The sequence below is a fragment of the Myotis daubentonii genome, chromosome 4 (genome assembly GCF_963259705.1).
Source record: "Myotis daubentonii chromosome 4, mMyoDau2.1, whole genome shotgun sequence".
Taxonomy (NCBI): Eukaryota; Metazoa; Chordata; class Mammalia; order Chiroptera; family Vespertilionidae; genus Myotis; species Myotis daubentonii.
Genome location: NC_081843.1, coordinates 87,159,336 through 87,180,948, shown reverse-complemented (window position 1 = coordinate 87,180,948; position 21,613 = coordinate 87,159,336). Strand labels below are relative to the sequence as shown.

Sequence of the window (21,613 nt, the reverse complement as noted above, 5' to 3'; positions counted from 1 at the left end):
TGGCCTACTTTGTGGTAGGCTATAAAGCACACAAATTTAGGAGTCGCTACTTCTCACTTCTGTATCTTGAAAATAATTTTGTCACAATGCTCGCCTACTGCATACCATTGATCTATTATGAAAAGAATTTTTAAAGCAAGAATTTCATTGAAATTGGAATTGAAATGTGTAAGTTATGAGTGGTGAAATTGTGAATTTAATTTTGTGAAGATGATCTTAGTCAAACTTTGTGTAACCCTAATCACAATCGATGTGCCTTACAGTGGCCCTCAATGTGCTATTGACAGTGTCTGCGCAGGGGGACCATCATAGAACCTGCCACAACTGATTGATCAAATCTATTAAAAAGATTTCAAGGCATTTTTTTGGTGCAAATGTTATCAATGAGAAATCACATCGAAGAGAACATAAGGAGCAGCTCCTGAAGGCAGACATTGCTCTGGCACTGGAGTTAACGTTGACCTGTGTGCACATGAGAGAGGGAGGGAGGGAGGGCACTTCTGGCTGGTACCAGCATTGGACACACCGCTGTGGGCACAGCCTGGGCCCTGGAAACTGGTTTTTCCCCAGGAGAGACAGGTGAACACTACCACTCCCTCCCTGAGACTCGTCACAGCACAGAGAGGACAGGCCCAGGAAGGATGGGAGCAGTGCCCATCCAGCCTAAGTGGGAGAATGAAGCACCTGAAACATCAAGCAGGGAGGGGAGGGGCCTGGGGCTAAACCAGAGCTAGCCTTGCGAAAAAGACCCGAGTTAACTCATGACTGGTTAGCGACATGTCAATTCTACTTCAGTTTTTGATTCTTTCAAGAAAAAGTCCTATTTGTGAATTTTTCATGTCTCGTGAGGGTGAAAGCGCAATATAAACTTTGCCATCTGGAACATGTCTTAGGAGGAAACCAGCCTGTCGGGACACACTCAGAGGTTCCGAGCAGCCCGACACTGCACAAGCAGTACTGAAGGGAGGGAGCAGCACAGACGTCTTCCTGAGGGACGACCCTCCAGCCTGAACTGGCCAGTCTCTGGGAGCCTGAATCAAGGGTGGAAGGGGCCTGCGACAGAGGAACGGGCAAACTCCTCTCCTTCCTGTCTTAGTCAGCACTGTGCAGTTGTACCAGGCACCACTCGGCTAAGAAATCTCGCTCACTGGGATGGAGGGTGAAGAAAGTTTGGGGAGACACACACAGGGGCTCACCATGTATCCTGGATGGACCCTTCCATGAACCTGGTATGAAGATTAATGTGTAAAACAAAGCTACCACTGAAGGCAGCCATGGAGAGACAGCTGAATAACAGAAAAAAGGTCTCAGGGACCCTGAGTCAGGAATACGCAAGGCCCATAAATCTGAACCGCCGAGGGCTGCCTGTGTGGGTGTGGAGCGCCACAAGAGACCGGTGGGACGTGTCTAGGCAGGTGAGGGCGGCAGATGGGGGCGTCTTCAGAGGCTGTGTCTGGGCCCCTGTGGTCACCACTAGTAAGAAACAGCTGGGAAACTCATTCCCCACAGCGTTTACTTTTATTGAACAGCAGCATCAGAAGCGCTGACACTACAGAAGGGAGTGAGACGAGAGGTGAACCAGAAGTCAGCCTGATTCCTGCCCACAAAGCTGGGCCACAACAAGATGAGAGGGTCAGAACGTGCCACCAGAGCACCTGTCGGTCAGGCAGCCTTGCTCTCGGCAACATGAGTCACACTGGATGTCACACATGGGATGAAGATCGTGAGATGAAGATGTGCCCCAACCACAGGTCAGACAGACCTGAAAGGCTACTTGAGGAGCTTGGCCACGTTCAGACTAGGAACTATGATTTCCCTGAAGATGGGCACATAGTTTGGATTCACCTGTGTGTTCCCCTGCTCCAGTGTCTCAATGATGGTCTGCTTCATGTCCCGGCTGGCATCCCCTCGCAAGGCCAGCAGCGCGCCGATGTGGTCATCCCTGGGAAAGGGGGGAAAATGGCAGGGGTGTATGGGGGTATGCACTGAGTGCCCCCGCCTCCCCACCTTCCATGTCCCCCCCGCCCCCCCCCTTCCCCCCAATCCCTGCCTGCAGCTTAGCGGGCACTGAGGATCCCAGAACAGGGTCAATAGCTGCAGGTGAAAGGCACGCCTCCCTTGTCAGATCAGAGGGAGAGAAGCGTAAGTTTGCATATTATAATCTAGTCTTTTTTTCAATCTACAATTGCAAAGATTTTTAAAGGTTGCTTTTCTAAATCTTTGTTTAATGAATGAATTAAAGCACGATGACTCTGGAGAGCATAGGACCACTGGATTTTCTGCTCACAGCAAGACCAGAACAGCAGCAGGAAAAGAAACCTGGCTGAGTTGACCCAGGAGGGTTCACAAAGGCTGGTGGGAGCCTGCAGCCAGCACTGTCCACATGAAAGCTGGAAGGAGTTCTGGCAAGCATGGCACACTGGCCCCCTTCCCTGAACCCACTATAAGCACAACACAAGCTTCCTAAAACCACTCTGCTCAGCCACACTGAGCCTCCACCCAGCCCTACGTGCAGTCTGACCATTGGGAGCTACATGAACCACGGCAGGGCTGGCAAGAGGGCACAGAAGATGCAAGCATGTCCGTTATTGCTCTCAGAATCCCACTCTGCCTGCAACTGTTGTCTGCATCCTCAAACAAGTCCAGACCTGGCACACTGTCACCCTCGGGGTCATGCCTAAAGCCCAGGGCCCTAGGAATGATCCTGCGGCTCCTCTCCCTGGGTTCTAGCTGAGACAGGAGGCTATTACCTGATGTCTGGGTACTTGCTGACCAGAGTCGAGACTTCCAGGTAGAGCAGGGATGGGTCTGTCAGCTTAATCACTTCTGCAACAGCGATGATCGTATCACAGTACCCGTCTGCATCTTCGCCAAATCCCTAGAAGTCAGTATGGAGGCCATGAGCAGCACGCAGCACCACCACGCCTCCAGGCAGGCACAGGCTGGAGTCTGTCAAACCCTCTCTCTGGCCAAGGATGCCTGACCAGCCCATTCCCTTCTCTCACATAAACACCAAGACTGGTTCCCACAGGGGGCCATTCCCGTGGGAGCACAGACACGGCGTTGGGGGTCTGGGTGGGTCATGAAATCAGCTTAGCCCCTCGTAAGGGAGGGGACATGTGAGCACTGTGTCACACAGCTGAAGTCTGGCTACATGCTACCACCAGAAGAACCTAGAACAGTGATGGCGAACCTATGACACGCGTGTCAGAGGTGACACGCAAACTCATTTTTTTTGGTTGATTTTTCTTTATTAAATGGCATTTAAATATATAAAATAAATATCAAAAATATAAATCTTGCCCTAACCGGTTTGGCTCAGTGGATAGAGCGTCGGCCTGTGGACTGAAAGGTCCCAGGTTCGATTCCAGTCAAGGGCATGTACCTTGGTTGTGGGCACATCCCCAGTAGGAGGTGTGCAGGAGGCAGCTGATCGATGTGTCTCTCTCATCGATGTTTCTAACTCTCTATCCCTCTCCCTTCCTCTCTGTAAAAAATCAATAAAATATATTTAAAAAGATATATAAATCTTTTTTATACGATGGTTGCAAATATAAAAAATTTCTATATGTGACACAGCACCAGAGTTAACTTAGGCTTTTTCAAAATGCTGACATGATAAGCTCAAAAGGTTCGCCATCACTGACCTAGAAGCTACTACCCTGAGTGCATGGGCCCCAACCACAGGTCAGACAGATCTGCATGCAGATCCTCCGGTTTACAAAAGTCACTTGGTTCCTGGTGTGACTGATCCTGATCAACTACCCTAAAGTCCCAGGGGTGGAAAGGAAAAGAAGTCACAGCGACACTTATTAGTGACAGTGAAGGGTATGAGGCGGTGGCACTCACAGACGCCAGCTTGCGGAACAGGAAGCGCAGCTGCTCGGCCTCCCGGACCATCCTCTCGGCGCCCTCCTTGCGCTCCTCAGGGCTGCGGAAGGAGATGCGCTTCTGCATAACAGCCCGCAGGTACTCCACCACCACGCGCCGGTGTGCCTCCGCCGTCATCCGCTGAAGAGCAGAGATGTGTCAGCCCCACGAACATGTGGGCTTCATTTTACATGCAGGTCGACATGTGAACAGAACACATTCCTTCCCATTTCCCGCCAGCACAAATGGCAAACTTCCGAGTAAATATATTAGGTAAATAAGTACATCTGTGACTTTTAATTATAAATTTTACTTTAGAAAATCATAGCAGTATTCACTCTGTTTCCCTAAAGCCCAATGGTGAAAGGGAATGATGCAGGCAGGGCACAGCATTGGCAGGAGCCATGCAGATGGGTGTCCACGGAGCTGCCCTGTTCTGTACCCATCTCAGAGCACTTCACCCTCCGAGCGGAGTGGGGGTCAGTGGGAAAATAGGGAGCTGAGGCCAGGCCCCATCTCCAGCCCTCACAGGCCGACAGGCTCCACAGGACAGATGTATGAAGCACACACGGCCCTCATCCACAGAGCTGTTTAATGACCAGTCTACAGAGATGTTAGTGCTTCAGAGGAGGGAGGAACCCAAGTCCATCCATTTGAGGAAGCTTCAGAGGAGACCATAGTTCTCTCCACAGTGTGTGACACAGTGCAGATCCCAGCTTCCACCAGAGCCCACCCTCAAGCAGCACATGGGCACCAGGCAGTCATCCCGCAAGTATGTAAATCAAACTGCAATGACGTGATGTCCAACATCACAGCCCCAGACCAAACAGAAGCTGTCTACTTGGGGAAGCTGGATGCTCCCTATCCTGTGCCAAAGGGAGGGGCCCCAGGGGCCCCAAATAAGACAAGCAGGACCGCACCAAGCACCCGTACGGGGCTACTGCCGAGACCAGGGTCAAAGGACTGTGTGCCACTCCAACAGCCCAGGCTCTCAGGAGTGCAGAGCTTCTCAGTTTAGGCATGAACTCCAATCAGACTAGGAGACGCGACACTAAGACTGGGAGTCTGCAGAGACAACAAGCTCCCAGCTCAAGGACTCCAAACATGGGGCCGAGATCAACTGTTAAGTCAATACTCAAAATGTTCAAAGAAATAAAAAGTGGAACAAAAAACTGCAAGCAACAAGAAATTCAATATTGACCAGAGCTGCTTGACCCACCAACATCTAAGCACCAGAGGCTCCTATCAGCTGTGAAAGGACCCATGAGTCAGGTGGACTTAAAACACCTCGGTCTCCCTGCAAGTATCACTTTTAATGGCAGTTTGAAGAATTTCCTTTGAAATTAGGAATTAAACATGGATCCCCCCTGGACGGGGTGTCGAGTGCAACAAGACATGGAGAAGACATAAAAGTTGTAAGGATCAGAAATGACAACACACAAGGTCACTGTTCAGAGATAAAACACCTGTCTGCACAGAGACATGAAAAGATGTGGAGACAGATCCTAGGAACAATTAGACAATTTTACGAAGTGTCCAGATATGAGGTCAACATATCAAAAACACTTAATTTTTAGAAACAAAAAGTTAGAAAGCCTGATTTTACAAAGTAACACTTTTAATAGCAAAAACTATACAAGGCCAAGTGCATATGAGAAAGATGACCAAGCCCTTGATGAGGACATAATGGCATGTTATGTTTAAGACCTCAGACAGTGAGTAACACAGGAGCTCCCTGTTCTCACGGGGCCTCTGTGGAGTGGAAAAGGGCCGGCAGCCAACGTGCCGTGACGCGGATCTGGACAGGGGACTGCCTTTCTGCCCATCCTCTCATCAGAGCCACAGCCAGTACCCCCACCTCAGGGTCCAGGTTTTAGGCCGTGTGTCACTGTGGGTTTAGTGGGGTGTCAGGAGACAGTAGTCAGATGAATGGTCTAAATATTCACTCAGAGGCCCCATCATCGCCACCTCCACCTTATCTTTAGACACTGATGTCTCCTACCTGCCTTAGATTAATAAAACCACCTGGGAACTTCCATTCACAGAACTAATTTGACAGTGGATTCTACACAAAATGCCATTTGGGCTCTAGGATGCAGGTGAATTCACACCACGTGAATGTGCCCCCATATTCTTACCTTTTTATACGGCTTTTTAATTTTGGCAAAATCATTGAAATAGTCTTCCACAGTGACACAGATGATGTCTACAGCGTTCGATCCCAACAGCCATTTTCTTGTCATCAGCTCACTGAGATGTTGCTAAAAAGCACAGCCCAAAGAAAATATCACCTTGACACTGTCCCCAAGTCACGTGCACGTCTGCCTGATGTACTGATGTGACAGCACCTGGTAATCACAAGCACTACTGGTGGGTGACCTGCAAGTATGTACTTTAACCACACAGGGCTCAGATGACACACACCTGTGAGATATGCAGGTATCTGTGTGTAAACATTTCACCACTGATGGCTACATATAGAGGGTTAGGCAAAAGTAGGTTTACATTGTGAGTATATGAAAGTTTATTCTTTATTAATTATTGTTTATTAATTATTGCATTATTGTCCATGCAAACAACTGTAAATCTACTTTTGCCCCACCTTGTATTATATGAATACTCTAGTTACCCAATTCTGATGAACATTTAAAATTTTTCACATTTTGCAACTGAATAATGCTACAGTGAATTCGCACACTTCTGCAGGTGAAACTCCTAAAAGTGGAATTGCTCAAAAAGTATAGAAACTAAAACCTTAATTAGCTGTTTCCAAACTGTCCCCCAAAAGCTGCACAATTCATATTCTACACAGAACACGACTGTCCCTTGGCCCCAGCTGGGTGGCTCAGTTGGTTGGAGTGTTGTCCCATATACCATAAAGGTTGTGGGTTCAATTCCTGGTTTGGGTGTGTACGGAAGCAATGGATCATTGTTTCGCTAACATCAGTGTTTCTCTCTCTCTCTCTCTCCCCCTTCCTCTCTAAAATCAATAAACATCTTTGGGTGAGGATTAAAAAAAAAAAAGACTGTCCCTTTGCTCATGCCCTCAACAACACTGAGTGGTATCAATGTTTGCAATCCTTGTCATTTTGATAAGAAACAAACAAGACTTTTAAAATTTGCATTTCTTTGAAGAGCAGTATGATTGAACGTTTTGTTTCATATTTAGGATATTTGTGACCCTTTTACTGTGAAATGGTTACTCATGTCTTTTATCTACTTTTGGATTATACTGTCTTTTTTCATATTTTGAAATAATTTCAAATTCATACATTTCATTTGTTTTCTAAATAATTTTCGAGAAAGTGACAGACATCATGAAATTATCCCACCAATCATCCTAGGAGCTCCTTTCCAGGGAACCTGAAATAATCATGGCTTTGTATTTTAAATATATTCTGGTTTCTGCCAATACATCTGTATAATGTTGAACCATCTTTGCATTTCTGAAATAAACCTTACTTGTTATTTATGCCTTTGATATGAAGTTAAATGCATTTTGTTAATGACTTTCTTTTATATCTTTATTCAAAACTGAGACTGGTCTATGTGACATGCGTATGCATCATGCACGTGTTCTCAGTTTGGTTTGGCATTAAGAATGCTAACGAATGTAACAGTTTCCCTGTGACATACTTGATTCTAGTTTGTAATCTACTGATATTTATAGGGAGTGTTTACTCAGTTGCGTAGCAGAAGGACCAAAACTCGGGCTTACATCACATAGAAAAGCCACGGCGCTTTAACAGTGACTGAGGATGAAGGCAGGTGTACACTCAGCTCGAATGCATAGCCAGAGTGCCCTACCTCCAGGTCCAGGAAGACCTCCTCCAGTAGGCTGCTGCAGCCCTCCTTTGCGATGGCATCCAGAATCCCATCCATGCTTGGCTGGCTCAGAGACACGCCTTCTTCCACTTCATTTTTTAAATACTTTCTCTTTAAGCTGACTATGGACTCTCTGCAAGGGAACAGCTAAGGCTCAGTGAGGCGGCTGAGTGTCCTCACACGCCTGTCTTCACCCCCAGCGACCACTTACTTGAAGGTCTGGCAGTTGTTGATGATGGCGATCATGTACTGGACGTAGCAGTGCGGGTGCTGCCGGTTTCTCAGGTGCTCCTCTTTATACAACTGAGCTTCGTCTTTGTATCTGAGGAACACAACCCACATCCAATAGCATCAGAGAATAACTGGCAGGTATTTCAAACGCCACACTGACATCATACCTAAACAGATGTTTCACATCACTAACACTTGACCAGATGAGTCTTTAAAAAAATTGGGGGGGGGCACTCTATACCAGTGATGGCAAACCTAGGACGTGTGTCAGAGGTGACATGCGAACTCATTTTTTTGGTTGATTTTTCTTTGTTAAATGGCATTTAAGTATATAAAATAAATATCAAAAATATAAATCTTTGTTTTACTATGGTTGCAAATATCAAAAAATTTCTACATGTGACACAGCACCAGAGTTAAGTTAGGGTTTTTCAAAATGCTGACACGCTGAGCTCAAAAGGTTTGCCATCACTGCTCTATACTAATAGAAGAACAGAAAAGTTGGTCATTTAAAATAAATTATTACAATTTAACTTCCTATCAACCCTTTGAAATAGGGGTTAGTGTTGTGATTATACAAATATTATGAAATATCTGATGGTGAGTAATTAGGAAAGTATTATCTTATTTATATGACATAATTCCCCTAGAAACTTATACAACGGGAACACTGTCATGTGTTAAGTATAAATTAGACTCTTTAGATATCACAAAAACAAACAACTGAGATGGCTACATGCTTTATTTTTTAATTTATTATGAAGATTCTCTAACATGTACAGGAGTAGAACAGATCTTAAGGAAGGACCAAAATGAACATTGGCAATTAAAGGGAAATTATTCAGTATTTATTCTACCTTTTTGTCCAAAGTGTGGTTCAGGTAATCAAACCGCTGGGGCAGATGAGAAAAACTTCCTCTTTACAGAAGAATCCCATCTCATTCCTCTAACAAATGACTAACTCAGGCTATGTTCCCCAGATGGTTGGCCAATGGGGACTCTGAGGGGACTGGCTGCTGACAATGAGCCACCAGAACAGGACAGAGAAACATGCATCTCCTGATGTGCTGCCATGCGGAGCATACACACCACCTATGCAGAGTTCTTGCAGAACAGTGAGTAACGAGGGGAATCCTACAAGTCTTTAGAGACAACCTGTGGTTTGTGGGCAGACGGCAATCTGAGACCCAGGCTGGAGGATGCTGGATGCTCTACAGCAGCGGTCGCCAACCTTTCGGACCTCACAGACCACTGGCTGGTGACCACTGCTCTACAGGACAATGTGCACATCTCCATAAGCCAATGGCTTAAAGAGGGGAAGGGACTGTTCTCCTGTACCGGAGAGCTGAGAACCCAAAAACACACACATGATGTAGAATAACTAACTATAAAGAGATAATATGTCTGCAACCACTGGGAAAATCCAAGTACAAAAGTGGTATCACATGGTCCCATGGAGTAATTGTGCAAGTTTTATATGGGTTGACAGCACTTTAGTTAGGGTAGAGAATGCAGGGGAAATGATACAATGGGATTTTCTTTAAAGTTATTTCAGCAAAGAAAGAAAGAGGGAAAGGGGAGGAGGTTGAGACCAGATGAGGCAAGGGCTTTAAAGGGATAGCTTTTGAACCTGGATGATGGGTAAACAGTTATTTATGTCATTCTTTTACTTGTGCACAGGTTTGAAAAATCTTCATGAACAATTCAAAGGGAGGGAGGTGTTCTGAGACTGTCCCTCTGAGCCCCCTGTCCAGGGCTGCCTCTATAGGGGGTGCCAATTCAGAGTAACCACCGCACCTGGAGCTGTCCTCCCCACCCCAGAAAGTCAGACTAGGGGAAGGATACATGTCTCAGAAGAAGCTCTAACTCCAATCCTGCGGTATATTGACTACATTGCTGGGGGCGTCAAAGGTCAGCTCTGGCTCTCAGGGGACTGGTGAAATAGCTTCAATGGAGGGAGCAAGAAAAAGCTGCCTTTTTAAATAACAAAAGAAGGTGACTACAGTCAACCCAGGCTTAAGTTCTTTTTTAATATCAGGCATATCAGGATCAACACATTTTTACTTTTAATTTTTAAAAACATAAACTTTCTAAATTAGTACACTGGCAAAAATACATACCTACTTAAGAAAGAATTCATTTGCTGAAGACACAAAACTAGTACCTTTGTTTTCAAATCTTCACTTATCTGAGCAGCAACTTGAAGATTCTGTTCGAACATCTAAAAATTGGAGAACTTATGAATTTTGACATAAACTCACAACAGCAGTTTTCCTGTTATATAAAACCCCCATCTGCTAACTGGTAGTTAAGACAATCCAAATTCAGAGGAAAAAAATGAAAACATGTGAAAAATAAAGTTAAACAAAACAACTTTCTCACCGGATAAAAAAAACAAGTGAACCATTTCCTAATCACCTGCAAACAGGCAGGTCTCCTTGAAGTGGGAAGTTGACAGGGAGATGGAGGGCCCAGAGACACGGTGATACGGGTGCCAGGGGCTGCACTGTGATTAGCGATGTGTATTTCTTAAGACGAATTAGGACATACATTGGATCTGAGGGGAACCGGACTTGGAAAAACAGAAGGGCCAGCAGGCAAAGTTCAAGCCAGGTCCTTGTCGTAAATGGGCTATCATGTCACACTTTCCAAATCAAAGAAAAGGTGAGGACCAACCCATGGCTAGGTAATGGTATCACCTGGAGAAAAACACCACCAACACTGACTTCTGCTGGCTGGAGTCCGCAGACAGAGTGCCATACGAATACTCCAGTAGGACTCAGCCCTCCTACTGTCAGCAACTCACTCAAAGGGGAAAAATTCCATGGGCCAAAGAAAAAGAGGACACTGGGGGATAGCAGCAGGCGACAGGGCATTAAAAGTAAATTCACTGTAAGAACGCATGATTATCATTAAAATCTAAAGGACTCTTCCTCAAATCCATCAGGTTGGACTCAATTTTGTGACATTTATGAAGATATATCTTGGCCATTTACAATATCAGAAACTCCAAACAAGCAAACTCAAATCTGTGTGTTACACATAAATAACACGGAATTCACTTCTAGTTCAGGTAAAAAAGGGTTAGGAAAACTAAAATGACCCTGGGAAGAACTACTTGGCAGATACAACCCTCCATTTCTTCAGCTCCAGAAAGAGAAGGACCTAAGGAACTAGGGAGCTTCTTTCTATCTTCACTATGAAATGATGCACCTTGTGTTTGTTTGTGAAACCCGCAGACCCTATTAACCAGAAATGAACCTCAGAATCTGCAGATGGTACCTGGAAGACGATGGCCGGGAGTGTTGTCTGGTAGTACCCATCTTGGTCGGCTTCAGGCTCAGTCTCTTTTATCCAGTCTTTCTTGTCTGTTTCTAGAGCTTTCCGCAACCAAGCAATGATGTTTGACTAAGGAAGTTTAGCATCAAGGAAGAAAAGAACAGTCTCTATGAGCCGAGGATTAAGTGGGGCAGCTGCAGAAACCAAACACAGCACCCTGGGAATTCCTGTTCCCAAACAAGGGAATGACAGAAAAGCCATCCCAAGAGCTAGCTCCACAGAGGCGGTGCCCTCACCACCTCCACCAACTTATCCTTTTGGAGGACAAGCTGGGTTTGTCAGACATACATGGACGATGGAGGCAGATCTGTCTGTGGAAGACCAGACACCAGCACTGTTACCTCCTGCGCACAGAGCCCTCCACATATCAGAATACTTTCTGGGGGGGAGGTGCACCATCACCATCCCAAGAGCAGACCCTGGGGTGACCGGGCAATATTTGGTGCCCTAACTGCCACCTTCTCACTCCCAGGATCAATGGTAAGAGGCTGGCAGGTGCCACCAAACATCAGCAGAACGTCCTGGGGTCTTGCGAGCATACCAGGCCCAGCCCTCCAAACAGAGACAGCCTCCATACCTTGGAATGTACACCCCAATCTTCAGATCCTGGGCCAGAGAGTGGGCCACTCTCCTCCTCTAACTGGCAAATGTACGTTTCAAGACCTGATTTCCCAGAAACAGAGCCTGCGTATCCTTAGGAAGCCAACATCAAGGCAGGGTCTCACTCCCCGCTCTGGCTCACTGGAATCAGTTCCACGATACTTGGAGACCCAATGCCATGTCTGGGCACTAGGCACAGACCGTCTGAGACAACGCAGTGCTCTACTCACAGTGAGAGTTGACATGTATGTGTCCAGGAGCTCAGAGACCACATTTGGAGAAAGCAAAGGCTCCAGGGTGCTGACATCCACTTCCGGGGCCAGCTCCACATTTCCCATCATCTCTGTGCTACAGAAAAGCCCAGGAATGAGAAAGATTAAGAACCAGAAAAATAGAAAGTCTCAGGTAAGTGTTGCTATTTCTTTTCACACACAAATACCCAACCACCCTAAGGAAGTCAAGAGGGGAGGCAGGAAGAGCACTGGCCAAGGAGCCCCTGTGCCCACGCCACAGGGTACTGGAGGGCCACTTAGCAAAGAAGTCCCGTGAGGGCAAGATCTGCTTGTTCCGTCCACGGCGCCTCCCATGGAAGACCAGGACAAATAGGGGGCGCGGAAAAGACATGTCTATGAACAGGAGAATAATCTCTAATGCAGAGAACACGACATCCACAGTGAAACTCAAGTCAGCAAGAACAACGTCACCGAATCCAGTCTACCATGTTTAAGAAAGCAGGGATGTAGACTAAGTTTCTGAAAAAAGTTTTCCTATAAAAGTTAATACCTGTGTATGTGGTTGGGTTCTTAAAAGGCTAAGGTTCAACTGCTCAGAAAATTCATGTGCCTTATGCTGCATTTACTAAATGTGTATTTAAATGACACTAGTCCACTCTTTATCAGAAATCCAAGTCAATCTTATAATCTTTATAAGATTATGCCAATGTCAAAAGACTGTCTACTTAACCCACATGACTTTCATCCCAAGAACCTTAATTCAGCATGAAGATGTTTGCAGTATGAAAGCAGTTCAACTCTTCCCATGATAAACTCCACTATGACAGAATGGGATGACAATAGGAAGCTGCCCAAGAGTTCCCAAGAACAGAAAAGTGCTTACAATGTAGTGAGTAAAAAACAAAACCAACACACAAAACTGGGCATGTCACACAAACACACACTCCACAGTCAGGTGGCTGGAGCTCAGGCGAGGGCCCAGATCTGGATTTGAATCCTGCTCCCCACTTGACTTGGGGCCATGTGAACTGGGCACATGACTCCCTGTGCTCATGTACAAAAGGAAGAAAATCATCACATGCCTTCCTCACGGTTAACACGTGTAGGCCAAGGCTGCATGGAGATGACTGACAGATGGGGAAATCATGGCAGCTGTGGACTCCCGGGCTGTGTGAGGGCAGCACCCAGAAGGCAAGAAAAGCTGCAGCCACAAGGATCATCATTAAAAAGGTATTTCCTCTCTTTATATTTTTCTGCATTGAAATGTACACATTTTCTACTGTAAGACGTTACACAAACAAAAAACATCCCAAAACCTTACTGCTAAAAAACCCCAAGAAATTTAATTAATTTCTACACAATAGCAATGACTAAAAAAAACCCAATTCCAATACAGTACTTAATACCGTTTTCTATTCACAAAACCATGCAAGATTAAAAATGTGTTTTCCTCTCAGCTAATCTTGAAGAAATTCAGAATACCCCACCATTGCCTCGTTTTCTAAACCCTACCTTAAGCTAATACATGAATGAAATGGCTCATGTCACTTTTGTGAAATGACAAAGCCCCAAGGCTGAAATGGAAAAGGATAACTGATTTTCCCAACATAATAGTGAGAAGAAGAAACCAAACCTGGGGAAAGAGTGAGTTGGTGTCTCCTCACCAACCACGTGACTCTGAAGGACCTTTTGGGCCCAAGTGTCTTCTCACCTGCCAATTGAGGTGAAACCACCTGCTCAGTGTCATCTCATGGAGAAAGCAGGTTAGTACATAGTGAACACTTAGTACCACAGGAAAGTCCAAGCTGAACTGCTCAATATGGACTGGACGTCAAGGGCAGAGGCACCACCCAAACATAAGATGATTCACACAACTAGCGGCTGGGCCCGACCTCAAGGACAAGGCCCACAGATGGACTAGAAAGGCTTTCATCAACCAGAAACTAATACCTGTGGGTGCCAAGCACCTGAGAGGAGCAAAACAACAGTAGCTGTTTAGAGCCAGTCAGTATGTTTTTATAGAATTTCTATGTAAAAGAAAACACAAGATGTAAAGTTAGTGTTACCTCGTGTAGGTGTTTAAAACCCAAGTCAGCAGGCTCACAATCTCATTTGCTTCTAGGTCTTCCGATGCAAGCTCCTGCATCCGTATTGTCAGGGCCTGGTGGTACATGCTCAAGAGATTCCTGAAAATCTCATAATGGGGAGGAAAACACTGAACCATCAGGTTTTTTGCAACGATGAGGTCATCTAGGACGTACTTCCTTATGATTTCTAGGTGGCGAACGAGCCACATCTTGTCAGACTCCCTGGTGTCAGCCTGTGTGCCCTCGATTCTGGTGATTACAGTTTTGTCCAAGATTTTAAACATATTCTCCTTCCAATTCTTGGGCCTCCCCGGAGGAACAAAGCTAGTTTGCTTTTTTCGGTCAAGTATGCGCCTGTCAATCTTTTCTTCCCTTTCAATGATCCTGACAACGGACACCAGCAAGGTGGGGTCACGGCGGACGGTGACCAGCGACCTCTGTAGCACCATCCACAGTTGCTTCGCCAGTTCGTCAGAGAGCCCCTGTGTGCTCCCAAAGTAGCTGTTGATGAGGGACATGTCACGAGTGTTCCCACTGTCCATACGGTACTGCTCGTACATCAGCCCGTCTCGGGAGCACTCCAGGTCCATCAGCTTCCGGTGGGCCTGCAGGAGCGCCCCTTGTTCTATGAGGTCCTGCGTTTCCCTCACAATCTCTGGCACTAGAGAAAAAGGCACAAGATGAATACGCATGGAGCAATGAGACCAGGTATTCAACAGTGCTGCCATCAGACACAGGCATGAGAACAGGACACATATCCGAGGTACAGTGTGACAGGAACAAGGCCTCCTGTGCTTTGGATTCACAGCAGTGGGCAAGTGAAAAGAACTGTTCTAGGTTACACTCAGAGGTTGAGCAGTTTGGGGAAAGACAGAAAGAACTTCCAGAGACCAACCACGAGATAAAGGCAGGGAGTGGTCAGACCATCCCAAAGTTTCCTGCTGGAATGCTGATGAATCTGACAGAGGCAAAGGGACAAGTGGAGGGACAGGCTCTGGGGGAAGCACACCAGAGCTCCCATCACAGCACCACATGAGGAAGCTGTGCTGAACACAAAGGGCCCCACCCGGGTGACAGCTGGCACTCTTCCTACCACTGTGGAGGTGTTGGGAAGATCACTCTGAAAGGGCCATTCCCACACCTTCCTGCCCCCACACCGGCCCCCACCAGCCCCACAGCTTCCACCAAGTCTGATTCCAACTGAGACTCCAGAGCACGCCCTCCCCAAGCCCTCAAGGCCCCTAGCCTGTATATCCTCTTCCTGCTCCTGGGAACTGCTGCTCTCCTTAATCACCTCCCCTCTGGGGACTACTCCCTCTGTCCTGTTCGCAGGGCTGCTTCTCTCGCAGACCACAAGCTCCTTTCAAGGGGTGGTTCATCTTTATTCTTCTGCACCCAGAATATCCCAGCTGGCCTACTGATCTAACCACTTGAAGGAACGCAGCTCACACATAACTAGTTCAGTTACCCACTTCTGTGCCTCTGTCCTGACAAGCACAGAACTACTAGCTCTTATTTGCTCAGTTGATCATTTCTATGCATGTTCACTACAATAAGCTAACTGTGCAAGCAAGGAATCACACCTACTGCCAACTCTGAGACAGGTCTACAAAACACACTGCACAGAGGCTGGACTGCCTCTGCATTACCCACAGAGCAAGGAAAACCAAGCAAGAGCCACGCGCATGAGCACTGGTAGCGCACGGCCCTGCGATGCCCGTGGTGCCCACTGGCCCCGCCGTCAGCCTAGCTACCTGAGAAAATGTTCTTGAGGTTCTCCACAGCAGCAGCGAGCTGGCTGTGCCGCACCACAGCATCCTTCACGTCCTTGAGGCTCTCGATGGTGTTGATGCCCTGTCTCCAGTCCTTGCTGACATCGGCCAGGGACCGCTGGATGTCCTTCACGTCGTTCAGTGCATTGTGGAGCTGGCTCAGGCCTGTGCGCACCCCATCTAACTGAGACTGGATAGCTGCCTGGGGGAGACAGTGAGCAGTGAGCAGTGAGCAGTGCTGGGCAGCCACAACACATCTTCCCAGGAGGTTCAAGTGCAGAAATGCCATCTCAGTAGCACGGAACAGTCAACATCCAGAGAAAAGAGAATAAAACTCGAGTGCCTAATTGATTCCCAAGGGAACTTTTTCTTTTTTCCTTATTGCTGCCTTACAACAAAACAACGCCTTTTAAAGCTTCTTGAGAAAACCTCACAACACTCCTACTCCAGCCACTCTGCCTGAAGAGAATGGACACCATTGTGGGTGCGCCTTAGCTCCTACGGCCACCCCTTAAATGGTATCTTTAGAACGGGGGTGAGGAACATCCAACCCACCAGCCGTATGAAAAATCATTTGGTCTGGCCCTGCCAAGGAATTAGAGGTGAATTATTAAATGTTTGACCAAATATAGCAAAAAATTTATAAACCAATTTTTAAGTTGATTAATTTTGTATGGCCTGTGAATGATGTTATAAATATCCAAATGGCCCTTAGCAGAAAAAAGGTTCCCCACCCCTGCTTTGGACCCCTTCCATGATCTCTCAGGTGCCTGTTTCCTAACAGGCCTTATCTAGGTACAGAAAACTGTCAGGATTTGCTTATCAGCTTTAGGAATGAGGGGTCTCCTGCCATTGAGCCCAAACCAGTCTCTGCTCCAGGACAGCCAGCCCCACTACACAGAACTGGTACACGTAAGATTTGGACTCTCTCTTCAGGCCCACAGGAATGCCACCTAGTGAACTGTACAGTCAGAAGGAAGAGGGCAGCAGGTGGACAGCGAGGGAAGGGAAAAAGCAGGCAGCACAAAAGAGGCCAGGAACACCTTTAACCCAGGAGTCTTTTTTTTTTTTTTAATATATTTTATTGATTTTTTACAGAGAGGAAGGGAGAGAGATAGAGAGTTAGAAACATCGATGAGAGAGAAACATCGATCGGCTGCCTCCTGCACATCTCCTACTGGGGATGTGCCCACAACCCAGGTACATGCCCTTGACCGGAATCGAACCTGGGACCTTTCAGTCCACAAGCCGACGCTCTATCCACTGAGCCAAACCGGCTTTGGCATTAACCCAGGAGTCTTAAGTGGCATTTATAAATAATTAACAATGATTGTAAAAGACCAGACAAGGTTTCTAAGTCACTACTGGTAATTCTTAGTTAATCCCACAAGCTTCCAGAACAGATTAAAATTCTGACTAAAAATGCAGCAGGTCCACATTCATTTTAAAATTAATATGAAACTGCTGTTTCAAATCCATCCATGGGTTTTGGGATGCCCCCTGGGTACAAATGAATGGCCTCATCCTGTCTCATCAAGGCTGCCATTACCTTACCTGGATGCTAGTATTTTCTAATGGAGAGCTGACATTGCCAAATCAGTGTGAGAATTAACTTTCATCAAAGACAAATCCTCAAGACTGTTCTACTGCCTGTCAACCATGGCAGCCCAGGATCTTAACATTTTTATAACCATACTGAGTGTGTATATGAATTAAGTTGAAAGCCAATCCAAATCATAAAATACCTTGAAAATAATGATTTTCATTCTTGCCCCACTCCCACACACTCTTAATGTGTCTAACTCTCCTCCTCCCTTCTACCCCAGGGCCAGCAGATACCTGGCACACGGTCAGCCTGCTATACATCATGTGCTTAAATTATCTAAATAAAATATTCTCAGGAAGCACTCTGTACAAGAGCTTTTCAGAAAAAAGAATTTAACTGTTAAAGTTTGTTACCCTGGTGTTTTCTTTTTATTTTTTTTTAAATTTTTTTTTTTTATTGCTTACAGTATTACAAAGGGTATTACATATGTGTCCCTTTTTTTTCCCCCGCCCTTGACAATCCCCTGGCCTCCCCTACCCCCGTGTCTTATGTCCATTGGTTATGCTTATATGCATGCATACAAGTCCTTTGGTTGATCTCTTACCCCCCTACCTCCTGCCCCCCAACCCTCCCCGGCCTTCCCGCTGTAGTTTGACAGTCTGTTTGAGGCTGCTCTGCCTCTGTATCTATTTTTGTTCAAAAGTTTATAATGGTCTCTATTATCCATGAATGAGTGAGATCATGTGGTATTTTTCCTTCATTGACTGGCTTATTTCACTTAGCATAATGCTCTCCAGTTCCATCCAATCTGGTGTTTCCAATATTCCCAAAACCTTTTCTTAAAATATATTTTTATTGGTTTCAGAACAGAAGGGAGAGAGGGAGAAAGAAAGAGAGGAAGGGAGGGAGGGAAGGAGGGAGGGAGAGAGAGAGAGAGAGAGAGAAAGAGAAACATCAATGATGAGAAAGAATCACTGATAGACTGCCACCCAGTCTGGGGATTGAACCCGTAATCCGAGCATGCGTCCCAACAAGAATCAAACCGTGACCTCTTGGTTCATAGGTCAATGCTCAACCACTGAGCCACACCAGCTGGGCTCTGGTTTCTTTTCAGATTGCATAACTATTCCCACAATCTTGTTTATAAATCTACTGATTGGTAATATACTGTTGGAAGGAACGTGCTAAGTAAAGGTGATGTTCCACTCTGTCTCTTTCCAGATCATCACTAAGTCTAATTTAGGAAAATTACAGTAATAAAGCTAAGCAAGAACCTAAAACTCAAATAATGCTGTCCTGCCTGGGGGTGCAGCAGGTGCCTGTGGCCTCTCTGGCCTCATACCTTCAATCTGGCCTCCACGGAGGCCTTTTTCCGGGCCTCTCTTCTGCGATACTGCTCCACTTTGTCCAGCTGGTCCGGGCGCTGAAGCATCCCAGCAACCCTTTGGACCGCTGTTGCCACAGCCTCCCGGTCTGTCTCCTTCATGGTTAAAAAGCAGATGGGATCTCCGAACCTGACATACTCGAGTTACGTTCCCTGTGTGCATGGGGGAGAGGAAACAAGAGGGGAAGATGTGTTAGACAGGTAGAAATGTTAGGTACAACCCTCCTCCCCCAACAGGCAGTTGTTCATAGTGGAGCTGTAAGAAGAGCACTTGATTAATCCGGCAAGCCTGAAGGAACACTGAACTAGGATTATCAACTCCTTAATAAGAAATACAAACCTTCACGACTCCAAGATGGAGAAAGTTCTACCTTGAAGGGGAGCAGAGGCATTCACAGGTATGAGATATGGACAATATTCCTATGTGGAACCCAGACCACTCAGCATATTAGATGTCAGTCTCCAAGGCATTTCTCTTGCCCAGACAGGACCAAGTTCTTATTTCCAGAGCGTTCACACCGCCCCTTGGCCGTGCCAATGGGGCAGCCGCGCCAGAATGTCTTAGCGAGGACACCTCACCACCCCAGTCGAAGTCCCAGCACACATCCTACCATTCCCCTTAAAAATCACTGTTGTCGCCGAAACCGGTTTGGCTCAGTGGATAGAGCGTTGGCCTGTGGACTGAAAGGTCCCAGGTCCGATTCCGGTCAAGGGCATGTACCTGGGTTGCGGGCACATCCCCAGTAGGAGTTGTGCAGGAGGCAGCTGATCGATGTTTCTAACTCTCTATCTCTCTCCCTTCCTCTCTGTAAAAAATCAATAAAATATATTTTTTTTAAAAAATCACTATTGTCGATAGCATCCAGATTTCTGCTCTCTACTATTCAACAGAGCCTAGTAAGCAACAGCCAGAGGGCACAAGGCTCAGGTGCACTGTACAGCACAAATGCTCTGAAACTAAGCAAACCTGCCTTCCACCCAGCTCTACCCACATCCTGGTCCTGGGGCCAAAAGGGAGATTTGGTGAGAGTGGCAAATGAGAGGATGAAACAAGAATCCATTATCCTCAACTTCCGTCATCGAACTTCCATCTCCATGCGTGTTTTCTGTCCACAACGTCTCAAAAATATGAGTAAGTCCTACCCTCTCCCTAAAATTTCCATTCCCCGTTTCCACACTTTCACAAAAACACTGAAATCCACGAGGATATCCTAAGGGCTGTGTTAAATAACTCCTCCGTTTGTACACGATATGCTTTCTCATTTCTCCTTCAAATGGAACTACATTGCAACCACTGCCCTTCCTTTTTATTTTTCGGATTATGAAGTTATGGGCACCAATGCAGAAAACCTGAACGGGCAACCCGCCGACCGTAGGCAGGCCCTCTATCGGGCTCTCCGTCTTCCCTTTGCATCCCGAAGTTGCATCCACCTGCGTACAACCCTGCGTTTGCTTTGGTTTCTTGTTTCGCTTTGACATGTTTGCGGCATTTCTAGCGACATGAACACCTGCACGATTTTCACTAAGGGGCGGCGGTCCGACAAGGAGGGGCCTCCAGCGGTCGCAGGTGCGCACAGCGTCCGTCCGCGCCTCGGGGCTGGGTCCCCGCAGCTCCCACCCCGTTCCTGGGGACAGCCGGGCGCCCTCGGGACCCGACCATCACCTACTTGGGCGGAAACCCCCCCGCGAGGGGCGACACCGCGGCCTCGCACGAGGAGGCGACGATAAACTGCGGCCCGAACCTACTTGGGCAACGGGGCGACGGCGGCAGCTGCTCGGGCTGCACCGTCCGCCCCGCCCGCCCGAGCCCGGGGAGGGACAGCGGCGGAGACAGGTGAGCCCCGCCCGGGATGGCGACCACCGCCCAGGAGTCTGCATCCATGTCCGCCCCCGCCCGCAACCCCCTCACCGTCTGTGCAGCCGCCGCCCGCCGCCCGACCGGAACTGAACGCCTCTCGGCCACTTCCGCTTCCGGTCCTTCGACCGGAAGGACGGGACTGGCGGCGTCCTTGCCACGGGGAGCGCCCACCGCGTTAGCAGCTGGGACCCACTCGGCCGTTCCCTTGGACCGTCTCCTGTCCGTTCCCCGGCCGCCCTTTCCCCCGGACCGCGTGCTCAGGACGCCCCTTCACCCGCGCTGTCGCCGGCACGTCCTCGGAAGCCCGCGCTGACTACGGGTGCGGGACCGCCAGGCCCCACCCCGTTGGGGTCTCCCTGTTCAGCTGCAGCACCTGTCCGCCGGCACAGGGCCGGGTGGCGGATGTTCAGTAAATAGGCGTCACGTGTGATACCCCGCGCTGTCTCTCGGCAGCTTCTTCGTGAGCTGTGGTCTTGCGCCCTGAACCTGATGTGAACTAGGTGTTAGGTTTGATGGAGCAATTGAATGGTTACCCTTCCCCCAGGAACTGGCTTTTCAGGCCATTTCACCATGGACGTTCCCTTTGCAGAGACCTCATTTCACTTGCAGCGACCACATTCCAGGATCTCCCCTCCGGGTGTGCACAAAGAATTCACCGCCCAGAAAAAGCCCGCCAAAAGTCCTTCAAAAGCCGCTGGCTCCCCTCACTGGGTGCTGGAGCCATCCAGGCTCAGCCACCTGGGGTGCGGATGATCGAATAAATTCGTAATCCCTCACTGTTCTGGTCTCCTGCGTTCCTCCTTCGGGGACCTAACACTATGCCCATCAGGGAGCACAAACAGATCAGAAGTCCACCTGGGGGCAGCCC

General features: G+C 47.5%; 1 protein-coding gene across 1 annotated transcript; it reads right to left on the bottom strand.

Annotated features, from left to right (window-relative positions):
* Positions 1-1,499: 1,499 nt before the first annotated feature.
* Positions 1,500-20,917, bottom strand: EXOC3 (exocyst complex component 3). Its single transcript, XM_059694610.1, has 13 exons — positions 20,797-20,917; positions 18,846-19,040; positions 15,940-16,159; positions 14,165-14,846; positions 12,096-12,213; positions 11,209-11,334; positions 10,047-10,147; positions 7,907-8,017; positions 7,678-7,828; positions 6,009-6,131; positions 3,850-4,011; positions 2,751-2,878; positions 1,500-1,942 (listed from the first exon to the last, which is right to left on the bottom strand). Exons 2-13 carry the CDS (start codon positions 18,987-18,989, stop codon positions 1,771-1,773), a joined length of 2,238 nt encoding a protein of 745 aa, XP_059550593.1. The 5' UTR covers positions 18,990-19,040; positions 20,797-20,917; the 3' UTR covers positions 1,500-1,770.
* Between the last annotated feature and the right edge of the window lie 696 nt (positions 20,918-21,613).